The sequence below is a fragment of the Mastigoproctus giganteus genome, chromosome 4, assembly GCF_048544385.1.
Source record: "Mastigoproctus giganteus isolate SK-2022 chromosome 4, ASM4854438v1, whole genome shotgun sequence".
NCBI lineage: Eukaryota > Metazoa > Arthropoda > Arachnida > Uropygi > Thelyphonidae > Mastigoproctus > Mastigoproctus giganteus.
In genome coordinates this window covers 112,493,411-112,510,063 of record NC_143578.1, presented here as the reverse complement: position 1 = coordinate 112,510,063, position 16,653 = coordinate 112,493,411, and the positions used below count along the sequence as shown (strand labels likewise).

The 16,653-nt window shown below is 34.8% G+C and overlaps 1 protein-coding gene across 5 annotated transcripts in view; it reads right to left on the bottom strand.

Moving 5' to 3' along the window:
• Tnpo (transportin 1) overlaps window positions 1–16,653 on the bottom strand; it is a 563,147-nt gene that overhangs the window by 207,300 nt on the left and 339,194 nt on the right. For all 5 annotated transcript variants that reach the window (XM_090372882.1, XM_090372884.1, XM_090372886.1 and 2 more), the window contains one exon: window positions 7,612–7,707. In XM_090372882.1, the coding sequence (XP_090229008.1) occupies window positions 7,612–7,707 (96 nt within the window). The remainder of the gene's footprint in view (window positions 1–7,611; window positions 7,708–16,653) is intronic.

Here is a 16,653-nt window from a genome sequence, read left to right as displayed (position 1 = left end):
AACGTCAGCATCGGGAATATGCCTTTATCTATGCCAATGGCTGTGGACACATAGATAGCAGTTGTCCAGCTCAACTCCTCGGTACAGTAGAGGCAGTTGTATAGGTTTTACAGGCACCACAAAATTATGGAATGTTTTATCTCTTAATTCCTGCTCATACAGATTAATCTCTTTAGCTCTTAAAAGCTAAAGGGATTAATTCTTAACCCCCCTTAGCTCTTAACTTGTGCTTTCTACCGCATCAGCTCTATTGTCTAAAGGCCTGAGGTGCCAAAAATGCGTACCCAGGTGTCTTGAAATCAATTTGTTATATGGAAACTGTTTACAATGTAATGACCAGGGGGAAATCATAAAAAAATTGCTATACGAAAGTTCATTAAAGAGAGGCCCAACTGTATTTTTGTCATCTGCCCATGCCCATTCTTTTCATCACTTTCATAAACCAGTAAGTTATATCAAATAAAATGAGCAGTATGCACCAATGGCCTTCTCTACAAAAAACAAAAGGTTTTATAACTTTCTCTAAAACAGAAAAGAAAAGGGAACCCTTTTTTTTTCTGTTAGAGAAGATAATAACCCAGCTGACACTGCTGATGAAATGAATAAAGTACTTCCCCCAATTACTGATGAAATGGTGAGAACAGTTGACTTCGTGGTGAAGAGATGACTTCATGATGACAAGAGGCTGTGCAATTGAAGCTGGAAAGCATGAAATTATTGATAAATATATTATTTATTAGAAAAACTTTAAGCCTAAAAGCAAGTAAGGCTCCTGGAATTGATGGTATATGCCATCAATTCCAGAAGCTTATAATTTTGAGGGAGGTGACAAGAGTGTGCACTGAAGTTAATTACAAGGGCATCAATGGATGACTCAGGAAGGATTCCTTTGAATTGGAGAAATGCCAACAAATATCACCAATACATAAAGGCAGTTCTAAGAATGAAGTTGGTAACTACAGACCAGATTGTCTGATTTCCAGGTGGGAAAAAAATCTTGAAGGCAGTGATTAAGAGCGCAATCCAGAGACAGATATAAATGGCAGTCTGAAGGAAATGCAACATAGTTTTGTTAAGGAAAAATCATGTTTAATTAACTTGGTAAGCTATTTTTACACAGTTATTCAACAGATAGATGTAGAGAACAATTTCAACATAGTTTATTTGGATTTTAGCAAGGCATTTGACTCAGCCCCTCATAAGAGGTTGCCGTATAAGCTGGAACATGTTGGGGTTACTGGAAAGATTCTAAGTTAGATCGCAGGGTGGCTGCAAGGTAGGCTGCAGAGGGTTGTGATTAATTGATATTCTTCAGATTGTGGTAACATCATAAATAGGATCCCCAAGAATCAGTTTTTTTTTACCACTGTTGTTTCTGATTTTCATAAATGACATCAATGAAGGGATAAAGGGCTCGATATTAAACCTTGAAGAGGCTTCAAAGTTTGTGTAGAGATTGGGAGAGTTGTTAATGAGCAGTGTCGAGCAGCACTTCTTCAGAATAACTTGAACAGGCTTCAAAGAATGTTCAAGAAAGTGGCAGCTATGCTATAATGCAACAAAATGAAAGGTGCCTTTGCTGCACTTGGGGAACGGCAACCCCAAAGTAACCTACACACTTGGTGGGATTGAACTAAAAACAGTAGAGGAAGAAAAGGATCTGGAGGTTATGACACAGCCGGATTTGAAGTTCCCTGAGCAGTGTGGACAGGTGGCCCAGAAGGCTCATGGTGTACTGTTGATGATTTATCAAACAATAGCTTGCAGAGGTAGAGCAGCCATAACCACACTGTATATATGACAATTGTAACACCACACTTGGAATACTGTGTCCAAGCATATGGAGACCTTGTTTAAAAAAAAGGCACTGAAAAAGCCCAGTGCTTCTTGAAAAGGTCCAAAGACATCAACTAACATGGTAATTGGATTGGCAACAGGGTGACCATACAAGGTAAGACTGATTATGTGAGCTACACAACTTGGAAACCAGGCACCGTAGATCAGACCTAATTGAAGTTTATAAGGCTCCGAGAAGAGTTAATAAAATGAAGATGGAATTTTCATTCAATGTTATAAAGAATTACAGAACTAGGGACCATAAATTCAAATTACAGAGAGAGAGAGAGAGGTTTATTGTAGGAAGTTTTCTTTTAGCCAGTGAGTTGTTGACTCAAACAAGTTGCCTCTGCAAAGTAAAATGGGCTGTCAATTTGAAGAGATACAATGGTCAACTGGACAGTTACCTCCATGAGGAGTCAAGCACGTAATTTGTTGATTTTTTTTATCTATATATACACAGAGTGATCACTGAATTATACCACCTACCTAATACTTCGTAGGTCCTTTTGCCCTCAGTACAGCAGCTATCCAATGTGGCATTGATTGAACAAGATAACGGAAGCATTCGGGAGGTATGACCAACCAAGCTGTGTGTAATTCGGTTAGCAATGCAATTATGGAGGTGACTGGTGTATCCAGACACCTGATATGCCTTTCCATAGTGTCCCACAAATGCTCTATGGGATTGATATGGGGGGGGGGTTGGAGGCCAATCGATATGCTGGAAGTCAGAACTGTGTTCCTCAAACCATTCCTGCACATCAGGTGCCAGATGACTCGGCACATTGTCATCTTGGAAGACACCATCGCCATTCACAAAAAAGTGTAATGATAGCGGAGACCACTGATACGTTGTTTCACATGCACAGGGGTCCAAGTTTCTGCCAGTGAAACATGCGCCACACTATACAACTGCCTCAACCGACCTGCACTTTTGATACCATGCATAATGGACCAAGAGCCTCATGTTTTTGATACCAAATCTGTACACAACCATCCATAGTGTGGAGTAAATAATGTGACATCCAACCAGCACACCTTCTTCCAGTTTTTTAATGTCCAACTTGCATGCTCTTTGCAATAAGAGAGTCTTTTACTTGGTTAGGAGAGGATGCCGTAGGGGTCGCCTGCTGGTATAGCCCATACATGCAGGCATGCAACGCATGATTATGCCAGATATTGTTCCGGGTTGGCCCATGTTGTATTAGGTAGTCAACTTTTCAACAGTGCTGTGCCTGTTTGCCTGTACAAGTCGTTGGACCCAGCACTCAACTCTAACATCAAACTTTTTGTTGACCTTTGCAGTTTTGCTGTTTGTTCATTGTTTGACCATTTTGATGCCAGTCCTGGTACAAAATAGTATAAATAACATGCCTTATGGGAAAAACAGGATTAGGTGCTGACCACCCAAGATTGAGCACAATCTGTAACCAAAACATTACCAAACACAATAAATAAAAAAATCATAATAAAATATGTACGTATTTGTGTAATGATAAATTACGTAAGTATTTTATTACGATCATTATGTAATTAAATATTGCGAATGCTTTTGCTTCTATTGTAAGCAAACTTGTTCTTTGTTTGATCTACTTTCTAAACAGATGACAGACGTTCCATCTTTTCCAATTCTTTGTGTGATTTTGGTTAGGTTTTGAGTTGTTCTTGCTGTGAAAGTTTTTCTTTCCTTTATTTTCTCTGCATTGTTTCTAATTGTTCTCAGCGTTGCCTCACTTAGGCCTGTAGCATGCGCAATATCATGTGTTATTTCATTTCACTCAAAGCGTTTCACAATTTCGTATTTTTCCTCTATCGATATTGCTTTTCTTTTTCTGTCTGAATCTGTAGTATCTTCATGAGGATCTTCCTTTTCAAACTTTTTTCAAGTATTTACTCATTTTTAGGGAGGAGGCACACTTGATACACATAAACAAAGCAGCCGCACGTGTAACAACTGAATAAACAATGCCGTAAAGGCAGAAACACAATATTATCATCTCTCGCTAGCTCACATTTTACTAAAGCACATTTCTGGAGGTCACTACCATAAAACAATAAAAACAATTTCCAGTTGCATTCCTGCTAGTGGAACCTGTTATACACGGGCAGTAGACTAGGCCTAACTGAATTTGTGATAATATCAATAGCTGGAATTCTGTGGGTTTTAATGTTATTATGGTGAAATGTGTTTCCCCTTACTCTTCAATCATATAAAAAACATAAATAAATTTTCAGAATCTTTTCTTCATTCCTGCTGTGATCCATTCAGTTGGAGTGATTCCCGCATTTGACTGCCATTTCTTGTAAACAAAAAGGTGAACTGTAAATAAGCGAATTCGGTTTGTGTAATATATGACATCGTTCCCCTATTTATAAATCTTGTATGATCGAAATCATGTAGTGTAAACATGTGTTATACGAGGACTGACTGTACTTCATATGGATAGCAGTAATACCATACTAATCTACCAACCGTGTGGTATCACAGCCAAGGTAGTAAAGAATGGAAAAAGACCTTATCAAGTCAAATGTGACGTTTGCTGAGCAGTGTAGATGGCCTGCTAAGATAGCTCATGGGGTTTTGTCAATAATTTACAAGGTGGTGATTATCCCATTGTTTAGCTATGGTAGGCCACATCTTGATTCGACTTATTAATTCATTCCTAGCATGCACTCATAAAGCAGGAATTCATTTCCCATAGATGTAATGTGAAAAACAGGTTACGTTCTCAACAATTAAATTTTACCATAGTAATGTTAAATAAAGAAAAAAAAATCGATAAACAAAACACTAGTTTATGTTTAAACGATGATTTATTTGTCTAAAGAAATGAAAACAGAGGCTTTAAAATTGAGCAAATTATAATAATAAAAAAATTATTTATGTCATACACATGTCAAAGAATGTTTATTCTTCATCAGCATCCTCGACTGATGATGAAGAATAATGAATAATGAAGGGATCCATTTGCCTATGATTTCATATTTTGTTTCCAATGTTATTCCTCTTTGCTGTTTTTTTTTAGATCACTCTCCATAGTATTACTTCGTTTTGGCATACTGTGCAGTATTAATAAGCAGGATAAATGTAGTAGTAGTGGCATTTAAGAAAGCAAGTGTATGAGCTTATGCAGCATCAGCCAAAAAAAAAATAACAATAATAATAGAATAAAATTTTTTTTTTAAATTTACACAACAATTCCCTCTAAATGTTTGTCCAGAGTCAAATTTATTTAACCTATCAACTTCCACAATGACAGATGGAAGTTTGTTCCAGCAATTAATCACCTGCTGGCTAAAGACAAATTTCTGCACATCTATTCTACATCTGTCTTTTCTCAATTTGAATTTATGCCCCCTTAGGTTCGTAATCTGAACAAGTGGAAGAATTCCATCAGAATTCAGCATGCTCAACCCATTCAAGGCCTTATACACCTCAATCAGATCGCCTCGCAGGTGGCTAAGTCTCCAGCTGCTGCAATTTGCAGAACTTAAGCCTCTCTCAAGATTGGTGAGGGGAATGAAGGGATCCTCTCTTGGTAAGAGGATCCCTTCATTCCCCTCACCAATCTTGTTGCCCTTCTCTGTACACGCTCAAGCAAATCTACATCATTCCTAAAATGAGGCCTCCAGACGTGTACACAGTACTCAAGGCGTGGCCTGACAATTGCCTCATACGGAGGGACAATCACCTCCTTTTCCCTGCTAGCAAAATTCCTGTATATCATTGACAAAACCCCCAGAAAGAAAAGAAACACCAACAGTATTGATGGCAGTACTGTGTGCAAAAACACTAAATATAACACAAAATCATTGAAATGGCAGTTGGAGACTATTCAGTTCAACCTGCTCCCAAATAAACAAGTCAGCTGTGAGCTGAATTCACGCTGCAGAGTTACAATGATCAATGTAATACCACTAGTAGGTAACCAGAATGCAACCCATGTAATACGGTTAAGGTTACTAATATACTACACTCTCACTGAAAGTGTGCACATGCACCCATCATTTCTAATGTTTTTTTTTTTTTTTTTAAATGAAGTGATGTATAATATTCCTACACCCCCCCCCCCCCCTCCTCTTGCCTGAAATTTTTATGGTGATTCCAAAAATGAAAGTTAATGTGTACTGGTTTATTTTGCTTTTTGCATTTGGGGGAAGGCAACTAAAGCAGTATCATTATAGTTTTCTAATGGCTTTTAGGAGTTTCTAATGGTTTATCCATGTGGGGGAAGGGCATTGGAACTTACCACAAAAATTTTTTTGCAAAAGGTGTGAAAAAAATCCCTGAAGTTCTTCCTCTCGAGAGAGAATTTGAACCTAGGCACTTTTTCACACATTATGGAAAGAATATTGATTAGTAAACACTCTTCTGGCTGAAATCTCAACACTGTAATTTGATTTCTACAGAATATAATTTTAAGGTAACATATATGGAGGAGGGCTATTCCAGACAACAAGAGTAGAGAAAATGAATGAAGAACAGTCACTCTGATAAGTGTGAAAGTGAAGAATTAATAAACAAAACAGTGATATTAACTTCTGTCCAGGTGGGCCAGATCTTTTGCACTATTTCTTTGATATAACATACTAATTTGCTGTCGGATTACTCTCCTTTAAAATGCCTTCCAAAACAGACATAATTTTCCAAAATTGTAAACTAGTAGTTGTATAACCACACAATTAACCACCACTGAAAAACATATTGGTGTTTTCCAATCTTATTTTATATATATATATATATATATATATATAATATTCTTCTTATTATATACACAGACAAGCAAACTTAGAAAAACAAGATTACATGTATAAGCAATTAGAAGATGTATAAGTTAAACTAGAAAAATGTAAAATAAAGGTGTGTATTAAAGCTTGCTTTTCTTCATATAATTCTAAAGTAAGAAAGAACTGTTAATTTTAAAATGTAAGCAACTGGAAAGAATGTAACACATCTAAGTTCAAAAGGATAAAACTAAGATTAAAATAGGCAAATATAATCTACCAGATACTCTTCCTACTTGAATTCTTAGAAAAAATTTTGGGTGTAAACTGTTTTAATCAGAAAGGTATTTAATATTATAATAAAAGAAAGATAAAAATATGTCAAGTTGTGCTTTCATTATTATCACATATGATCACTTTATAATCACATATAAATATGCCAAGTTGTGCTCAGTCTTTATTAAATTGAATTTATCAATAATATTCAAATGTAATAATTAATAGTTGATTAAATTAATGAAAGTATTAGTCTTATTTCTAAATATTGAAGTTTTCTTAATGCATATTAAACAAAGCAATACAAGATGCTTCCTTTTAGAAGATGCAATAAAATTACTTATCATTAAAAAACTCCTATTGTTTTCTACTTTCATTAGTTCTTTACTGGTTCATTTCAATCTACACAAAACAATATGTTCAAATCTCAAACTGTAATCATTTTATGGCCCAAATAATTACACATAAGATACTAAAATCTGGAACCAGGTTTTCTAACAAGTGATACTTACCACCAGATATTGGGTCAAATGAGGTGCTCTTTGCAAACTACTGCTTTAATCTAAGAGTTTAGCATCTAAAGAAACAACACAATGGTTTCCAAAAGAATATAAAAACCCAATGCAATCAAGTGGACCAAGAAACTTTTGTCAGAGAAAGTTGCAAAAAAACAATTATTATTAAAGAGGAAGCAACTCACATCATATGCTGACTTATAAATGTTAAATATTTATTTAAAAAAAAGGCTAAATAGTACTAACACAAACATACCTGTATTTTCAAGTAAAGTTTTAGGAGTATTAGGACGGTTTATGATATTTATCAATTGATTCAAAACCATTGGTATATAAGGTTTCATGTCAGACCCTGTAAAAATCAATACAAAATAGAAACTATATTAATTTGTGGAAATATCACAGAGAATTCATGTGATACCCTCATAGTAAAAGGTAAAAACAAACTAAATAAAACTGACATTCCCAAGAATTAAAATTTAATACTTCCATCAAATTTCTGAGCAACATTCAACATCCTCAATAACAAAGTTATTTAAAAAATGTAACTTGCAGCTTAGATTTAAAGAGTGCGTGGGTTTTTTTTTTTTTTTTGTAAATGCAATGATCAGCACTACATGTTATTAATTTAAAATTAATTAGTTATTCAATTACAACTTTCATTAGTTTGCGTAATTAATTCGTGTTGCTCAATTAACTTTGCAAATAACCATCACTCACAGATTTACAAAAAAACGTACAAAAAAAATTATCACTATACAATTTCTCAACACTTAATGCTATTAAACTGCCAGATAAAATAATACTCATTATAGTGCACATCTCACTATGGATCCTCAAATAATGAGCTTTTACAGTATCTTTCAAAGGAAAACATGTTAATGAAAGAAAACAAAAAAATTACTGATGATAAAGATGGAACTAGTGTGTGTTTTAGAGTTTAGTTTGTGAGATGAAACTCACAAAATTTTGTTCTTAAAATGGCAGCAGTATCATGTCTCCTAACAGGGCCAGCAGGAAAATAATTAAGACTCACAGGTTAGGGATTAGTAGTTGATTCTTTTTGTACCCTCCGAATAGTACCTTCTTTCTTGTGTGTTAATTTTTTTTTTTTTTTTTTAAAAACCCATTTATAATGTTTTTCACCCCATAAAACATGAAAGTCCCGAGAAAGAACAGATGATATCATTTACATAAGCTAGTCTGTAATCAGGTCACAAAGGAGGTTAGGCGGGTGAAGGCAGATTACGAGAAATCTTTGGCAAAGGATGCTAAGAAAAACAGCAAGGATTTCTTTACTTATATAAACTCTAAAATGAAGGGGATGAATCTGAATGGTCCGCTTGATATCGATGGTTCGACTGTTGATGATACTGCTCAGATAGCAAACAAACTGAATGAGCATTTTGCATCTACATTCACACATGAGGAGTTATTAAGGTTTGAAAATGGCAGAAGGCTATCAAATTGTAGCAGGGTGCTTAATGATTTTGTAATAACTGAGAGCAAAGTGGAGGAGAAATTGTTGAAGTTAAACTTAAAAAAAGCACCTGGGGTGGATGAGATCTATCCAGTTATATTAAAGGAGGCGGCAAAGCAACTAAGCAAACCCTTAGCCATAATTATGAGAGCATCCTTGGACTCAGGAGAGGTCCCCACAGACTGGAGATGTGCAAATGTATCCACAATTCACAAAGGGGGATCGAAGGGTGACACGAGTAATTATAGACCAGTTAGTTTAACTTCTGTTCCGGGTAAAATAATGGAGTCACTGGTTAAAGATGCACTGCAGGATCATCTAGGCAAGACTGCAGCAATAATTCAGACACAGCATGAGTTTGTTAAGGGAAAGTCTTGCCTGACAAATTTTATAGGATATTTTGATGTGGTTACAAAGGAACTGGATGCAAAAAATAATTTTGATATCATATACTTCGATTTCAGGAAAGCTTTTGACACTGTTGCACATGGAAGATTATTGTACAAATTGGAGCAGAATGGCATTAAGGGTAAGTTGCTACAATGGATAAAAGGATGGTTGAGTGGGAAAAGACAGAGGGTGGTAATCAATGGGTGCTGCTCTTCGTGGACTAATGTTATTAGTGGAGTCCCACAGGGTTCGGTGTTGGGTCCACTGTTGTTTTGTATATTTATCAATGATGATGAAGGTATATCAGGCTTAATGTCGAAGTTTGCAGATGATACAAAGGTTGGCAGGGTTGTTAATGACAGTAATGGCAGTGTGCTACTGCAACAGGATCTAGAATATTTGGGCAGATGAGCTAAGAAGTGGCAACTGAAGTTTAACCTTGACAAATGCAAAGTACTGCATATGGGTAGAAGTAACCCCAGAGAAATGTACCAACTGTGTGGTACTACACTTAAGGTGGTAGAAAATGAAAAAGACCTGTGAGTAATTGTGCAGTCAGATATGAAGTTTTCTGAGCAATGCAGACAGGCTGCCAGGGCAGGTCATGGGGTTTTGTCAATACGGTAGATATGACTTATACGTTACATTTATTCATAATTTAATAAATTATGTTCTCTGTTGCATCAACTATGTTCAATATGTGCTTGCATTATTTCTTTGTATTATCTTTCTTTTGATTCTAAATTATTAACTACCTTTTATAGTTTAGTTTCAAATTATTTCATCTTTAAATTTATTATTATTATTATTATTATTTTATGTAACTTAGCAGATATTGTTCATTACAAAAATAGAGAACTTCTTATCATTTTTTGTCTTCAGTCTGGGTGGGTGACCCCAGACAAAGTCACCTAGATTGTGGATAAATAGTGATAAGTTTTGTATATATTTTAATTTATATTCTCTTCTTTTCTCTTTTTTTTTATATATTATTCTTCCTTCTACTAACTTTACATTATCCCTTGCATTTTCTATAGATCTATCTTGGTATATATGATTGTCTTCAAAATTAATTACTATACAGCAGGCCCCCGTTATAACGCGGTTCACTTTACACTGATTCGCTATAACGTTGTTCTTATATTATAACATGTATCTGACTATAACGCTGTCACAGATCACTATAACGCTCTTTTACAGATTGCATTTTTGACATATTTAACGAAATCGTTTCATTTGATCGAGTCGATAGCTTGAAAATGAATAGCAAAACAGCATTAAAACGTTTCCCACGCCGATTTCAGAAATTTTCCTACGCTCAGTGAAATTTTCTCACATGCTAATTTAATTGCAGTACAGTGACTTATTAGGTAGTTCCGAGATCAACATTTTAAAAAATTATCAAGTATATTGCTTGTAATATTTGAGTTATATGCATTTATCCAAAGTCTAGTCATCGCTCAGTACAGTATTAGACATTGTGCGTAATGGACAGTTTACTCGAACATTGTATCGTAATTAATGCAACCAACGCAGCTACATTTTCGAAGAGTTAATAATGGCCTATAAGAATGAAAAAGCAACAACGTCTGGGCACAGTACGAAGACTATAAATGTAAGAAAAAGACTGAATTTGAAAATTAAACTAGACATTTTGAAGCGAATTGATTCCAGTCAACGACAAGCGGATGTGTGCCATAATTTAGGACTTGCAAGTTTAACTGTAAGAACAATTATAAAAAAATAAAGAATTAATTTTAGCAGCGGGAAAGATAGCTGTTCCACTGCAAGCAATTAGAGCTAGGCCGGCTATTAGGATTGAAATGGAAAGACTTTAACTAATTTTATTGAAGATAATATCCAATGCAGAATTCAGTTAAGTTAAATATTATAAAAGAGAGAGAAAGAGATTAGCCAATATGATAATCTGAAGAAAACTCACCTAAAAATAAAATGTGGAACCATTTAAAACTGGTAAGGACTGGTTCAATAGATTTAAAATCCAGGGATTAGCCGACAGTGCAGATCAAGGAGCCAAAACTTTCAAAAAATAACTTAAAATTATTGAAGAGGGGTGTTATGTGTTATACTTCTCAACAAGTTTTTAACATAGATGAAGCAGGACTTTTATGGAAACGAATGCCTAAAAGAAGTTTCATATTGAAATAAGAAAAAAACATGTCAGGTTTCAAAGCGGCGAAGGATCGGTTGACTTTATTGTTAGGTGGTAACGCTACGGAGGATTTAAAATTAATACCCCTTTTAGTTTATTTGGAAGAGGGCCAAAGTGCAACCCAAAATCGACACATTTTTCTTCATGATTAAATTCATCAATTAAATTCATGATTTTAATTGGAATTTTAAGTTTAATTTTGATACGCAAGTAGTTACCACATAATTATATACGTATGTAATGCAGAATATTTTATATGTACAAATATTTGAATATTAAATATTTTGACTGACATTTGTGCATCTTTTCACTACCATTTATTATTGATTAGGAAATATCCTATGGCACCGACCACAACTCACTAATACATATGTTACCTTATGGGAATGCAGCGCTCGCTTAGCGTAGATTCACTTAGTGCTCTGTTTTTCTGGAACGAATTATCAGCGTTAAGCGGGGGTCACCTGTATACAACATATTATATATACCGGGTGGTTATAAAATAAGTTTCCATATTCAGGAGACCCTAGTGTCAAAACGGTTAGAGTTAGTGCTGTGAAAATTGGTGGATATGTCATTTAGGGTATGGGGAAGCAATTTGTACAAGAAAAAAATTAGTTCAAGTTTCCGCCACCAGGGGGAGCAGCGCTGCACATAAGTAAAAGTTGTCATTTATTTCAAGACACGCTGCTTATGCAAATGACATCCTGTTAGATAAAAGCAGAAAAGCTAACGCCACTGTCAATAACCATTATGGCTCTTACAAAAAAAGGAATGTGCTCTTTTAATAAAACTGTTCTACCAGAATAATAGTAATGCTAACGCAGAACTACGTGAATATTGGAAACTTAAAAGGTTTGCGTAATGGACCTTTGACGTCAGCAGGACTTCGAAAACTAATAAATAAATTTGAAGTGACCAAGGAGTTAGGTGCAATTCCAGGCAGAGGGCGACCACATATTGGAACGGAAGTAGTGGATTAAGTGGCAGTTGCAATGGCCTCCAGGTCGAATGCAAAATACTACCAGTCAATAGTGCCAGAGGTGTGTCAAGAGACTTGAACCTTCCTTAGTCTACTGTACATAAAGTGCTTCGAATATTTTTACGCTGGTTCCCTACAAGATTCACATAGTGCAAGAACTAAAGTCTTGTGATCAGCAACAACAAATAGATTTTGCTCTACAATTTCTGGCTTGTACGGACCTTGACGATACGTAGGCTCAAATGATCTTGTGGTCTAATGAGCCACATTTCACCCTTCACGGTGTTGTAAATGCACAAAACTTCTGAATTTGGGGAACTTCTTGCCCATCTGCTGTGCATGAAAGACCACTGCAAAGTCCATATGTTACAGCAACATTTCTCAAACTGCGTTCAGCGGAACACTAGTGTTCCATGGGATGTGAACAAGCATTCCATAAAAAATCATAAAATAAATTTTGCATATTTGTAGCTTACACCACTTTTGTATCATTATAATATTAACAATTTTTTTTTTTTTTTTTTTTTTTGTTATTAAAAAAGTAGCAATGTAGTAATCTAGTATGCCATTTGTATGCGATTTAACCTGTAGTACACGGGTCGAAGGAGAGGAGGAAGCGAACCAATAACACAACGAAATTCACTTCCTGGTACATATATATCCTTTGATAATTATTAGTATTTCAAAATATTATTATTAAAATACACGACCATGGATTTGTGGTTGAAAAAGGGAACTTTAAAACGTGAAGCAAAGTACTTCTAGTAGTGCAACTGTGGTCGATGAAAACGAACACAATATTGTCACACTTCAAAGCGAGGACGAGAAATCTAGCATTTTGTTCCCCAGAAATCCGAAGTGAAAAAACAGGAATCAATTAATAAACACCAAAACAAAAGTATAAGGACAGTTATCTGAATTTTGGCTTTACATGTGTTGGAAATAAAGATGCTCCTGATGCACAGTGCATCGTATGTAATAAAATATTAGCAAACAGTTCTTTGGCTCTGGCTAAACTTGTGTTTCATAAGTTTTCCGTGAATATGTTGTGAGATGAAAAGTGTTCCGTGAATAAAAAAGTTTCGGAAATGCTGCGTTACAGTATGGTGTGGATTCACAGCAGAGTTTATAATCGGACCATTTTTCTTTGAAGAGTCTACACCTCGTGGCCCTGTAAGGTAATTAGTGCACGGTACTCAGCTCTTCTAAGAGATCACATTATTCTTGCTCTGCAAGAAAGGCAATACTTGGAACTGTAGTGTTCATGTAAGATGGTGCCCCCCCCACGCTGGTTGACAAATGAAGGAACTGCTCTGTTCAACATTCAGAAATGATCTCATCATTTCTAGAGACTTTCCTCGGTTCTGGCCAGTCCGATCACCACATCTCAATCCCTGTGATTTCTGGCTATGGCGATACCTGAAAAACAGAGTTTACCATGGGTGGTATACAGATGCTTGTCGATTTGAAAGCAAGCATTAAACAACATGTAGCCAACATCCCCAATGAGATGCTACACGAAACTGTGTTGCACGCAGTCCTCCGTTTTCAGAATGTCATCTCAAGTGAAGGAAAGCACATAGAATCTGCAGATATTCTAAGTTCTAAAATTAAACTCTAATCCTAGGTAGGTTAAGAATTCCATCTCATGTTTACAGTGCCAATTTCACCCCTGTTGGCAGAAATTTGAACTATTTTTTCCCTTCTACAAATCACAACCCCATACCCACCGATTTTCACAGCATCATCTCTAACAGTTTTGACACTAGGGTCTCCTGAATAGGGAAACTTATTTTATAACCACGCAGTGTGTGTACATATATATATATAGTTATGCTGGACGATGACTACAGAAACGGATAGCTCGTTAATTATGGTTGATACATTGAAAGGGTTAGTCCTCGAAAAAGTCCCTTTCAATGTATCTTATTGCCATAATTAACATTTTAATGGTAGTTTTTTATATTTTTTATATTTTTATAATTTATTGCTTATGTCATGGCATATATTTATATTTTTTCCAGGTCACGTTGGGTACCCGCAATGGTTTTTGGTTTACCTGATAAGCTAGTATATTATTTTTTACCTTTAAAAACTGTTACCACTATTAACTTAACTCATATATCTATATATATATATATATATATATATATATAAATAAAAAGGGCAACTTAGCTTTATGACCACCTGAATCAGATTAGCAGCCAGTTTATGACCTTGTTCTTCCGGGAACAGGGGCTATACAATAGTGCATTGGTGTTCTGCTTGTTGCATTACCCTATTTACAGATTCTCTTTTATTCACCGAACCATAAATTTATTTTGGAACTTTAAGAATTCAGTAAACAATTCTAATAATGTTGTATGCATTTTGGGAGTTCTAAGAATGCTGTATGCAGATCATTTTATCCTTTTAAAGTAAAATCAGTTAGAAATGTACCCTTCCTTCAGAAACATGTCTACTAACAAAAGAAAGGATCTCTCCATTCACGAAAAAGTCAAAATTATTTGCAAATTAGATTGGTGCAAAAAATTGTTGAAGTGTGTAAAAAGTTTTCTTTGTCCTCTTCAAGTGTATCAAAATTGTGGAAGAATAAAGATGTTTACATATCGGCACTGGAAAAGAACATAACCAGAAAAAAAAAAAAAAAAAATTAGAAAGTGTGAGGTTACAAACATTGATGAAGCATTGCTTCAATGGTTCACTACACAAAGAAGTGCTGGATTTTCGACAGACTGTCTGATCTTGAAGGCTCAAATGGAAAAATTTGCTAAACAATTTGGACTAGAAGACAATTTTGTGTGTAATAACAGTTGGCTGGATCGATTTATAAACCAACATAACATTGTTTATGCAAAAATTAGTAGAGAATCTCGATCTGCAGATCCAATAATGGCAAATAAATAGATTGACCGTGTTTGGCCAGAAATCAGGAAAGATTTCAATGATGAATACATCTACAACACCAACAAAACAGGACTTGTTATAATTGTCAGGTGTCAAACCTGACAATACAGTAAAATTTAAAGGGGGAAAATGTGTTGATGGAAAAAATCAAAGGCTCGCTTGATGGTGCTCGTATGTGCAAATATGACAGGAAGTGATAAAAAAAAAACTTGTTATCAAAAAATCATTAAAACCTCGGGTGTTTCAAAAACAAGGAAATTTCCCGTGAATTACACTGCAAACAAGAAAGCTTGGATGACTTCGGATCTTTTTCAGCAAAACATAAATGATTGGAATAAGGAGCTATTAAAAGAGAAGAAAAGTATTTTGTTAGTTGATAATTGTCCTGCACATCCCCAGATTTAAAATTATTCCAACATTAAGCTAGTGTTTCTGCCTCCCAATGTGACATCAATTTTACAACCAATGGACATCGGTGTAATCAAGAGTTTGAAAGGATTTTATAAAAGATTTCTAGTTCTACATCTGATCAGTCAAAGAGAACAGAAACATACAGAGTCTATATCGATACTGGATGCTATAAATTTATTGAATGATACGTGGAACAATGTTACTTCAACAACCATATCAAATTACTTCAAGAAATCGAAAATAAATTCAAATTAAATTTCAATTGTAGATGAAAATGAAGAAAATAACTTACCATTATCCAAATGGTTGCTACGTAACAATGTTGTAGGTTTTAATACAGATAACACGATGAATTTGTACAAGTTGACAACTTATTAACTAGTGGTCTTCCTACAGAGAGTGACATTGTAGATGGTGTGCTGAACAAAGACGATAACGATGATGTTAACAACAATGATTGTGATGATGATATGATGACAATTGAAAGTGAATCAAAATCAGTGCTGACAATTTCACAAGCTTAAGGTGCAATGGACACATTAGTCAATTTTTTGAAGGAACTGAGGCAAATAATGAGAATTTTAAAGCGAGTGTTTTAAGGGGGAACTTAAGAAATATCAAAGTGAAATCTTTAAAACAAACATCAATTCTAAGATTCATAAATAAAGACTAAATGAAATCGTGTTTATTATTAAATAGTATTGCTTTTAATTACTGAGAAATAAATTTTGTTTAGTATTAAGTGTATTGTAGTTTATACAAGCATATTAATACAAATAATATATAGCTATATACTTGTATATATTTTTTTTCCTTTCTAATATTTCTTGTTTCTTGAATTGATCTTTTTATCAAGTTATTGATAATTTAAAAAATATGAGATAGATTTAACTTATCACTGATATAAAGTGTTTATTGTTTAATGGCCCCAGGGGTTTCCTCATCTCCACTATCA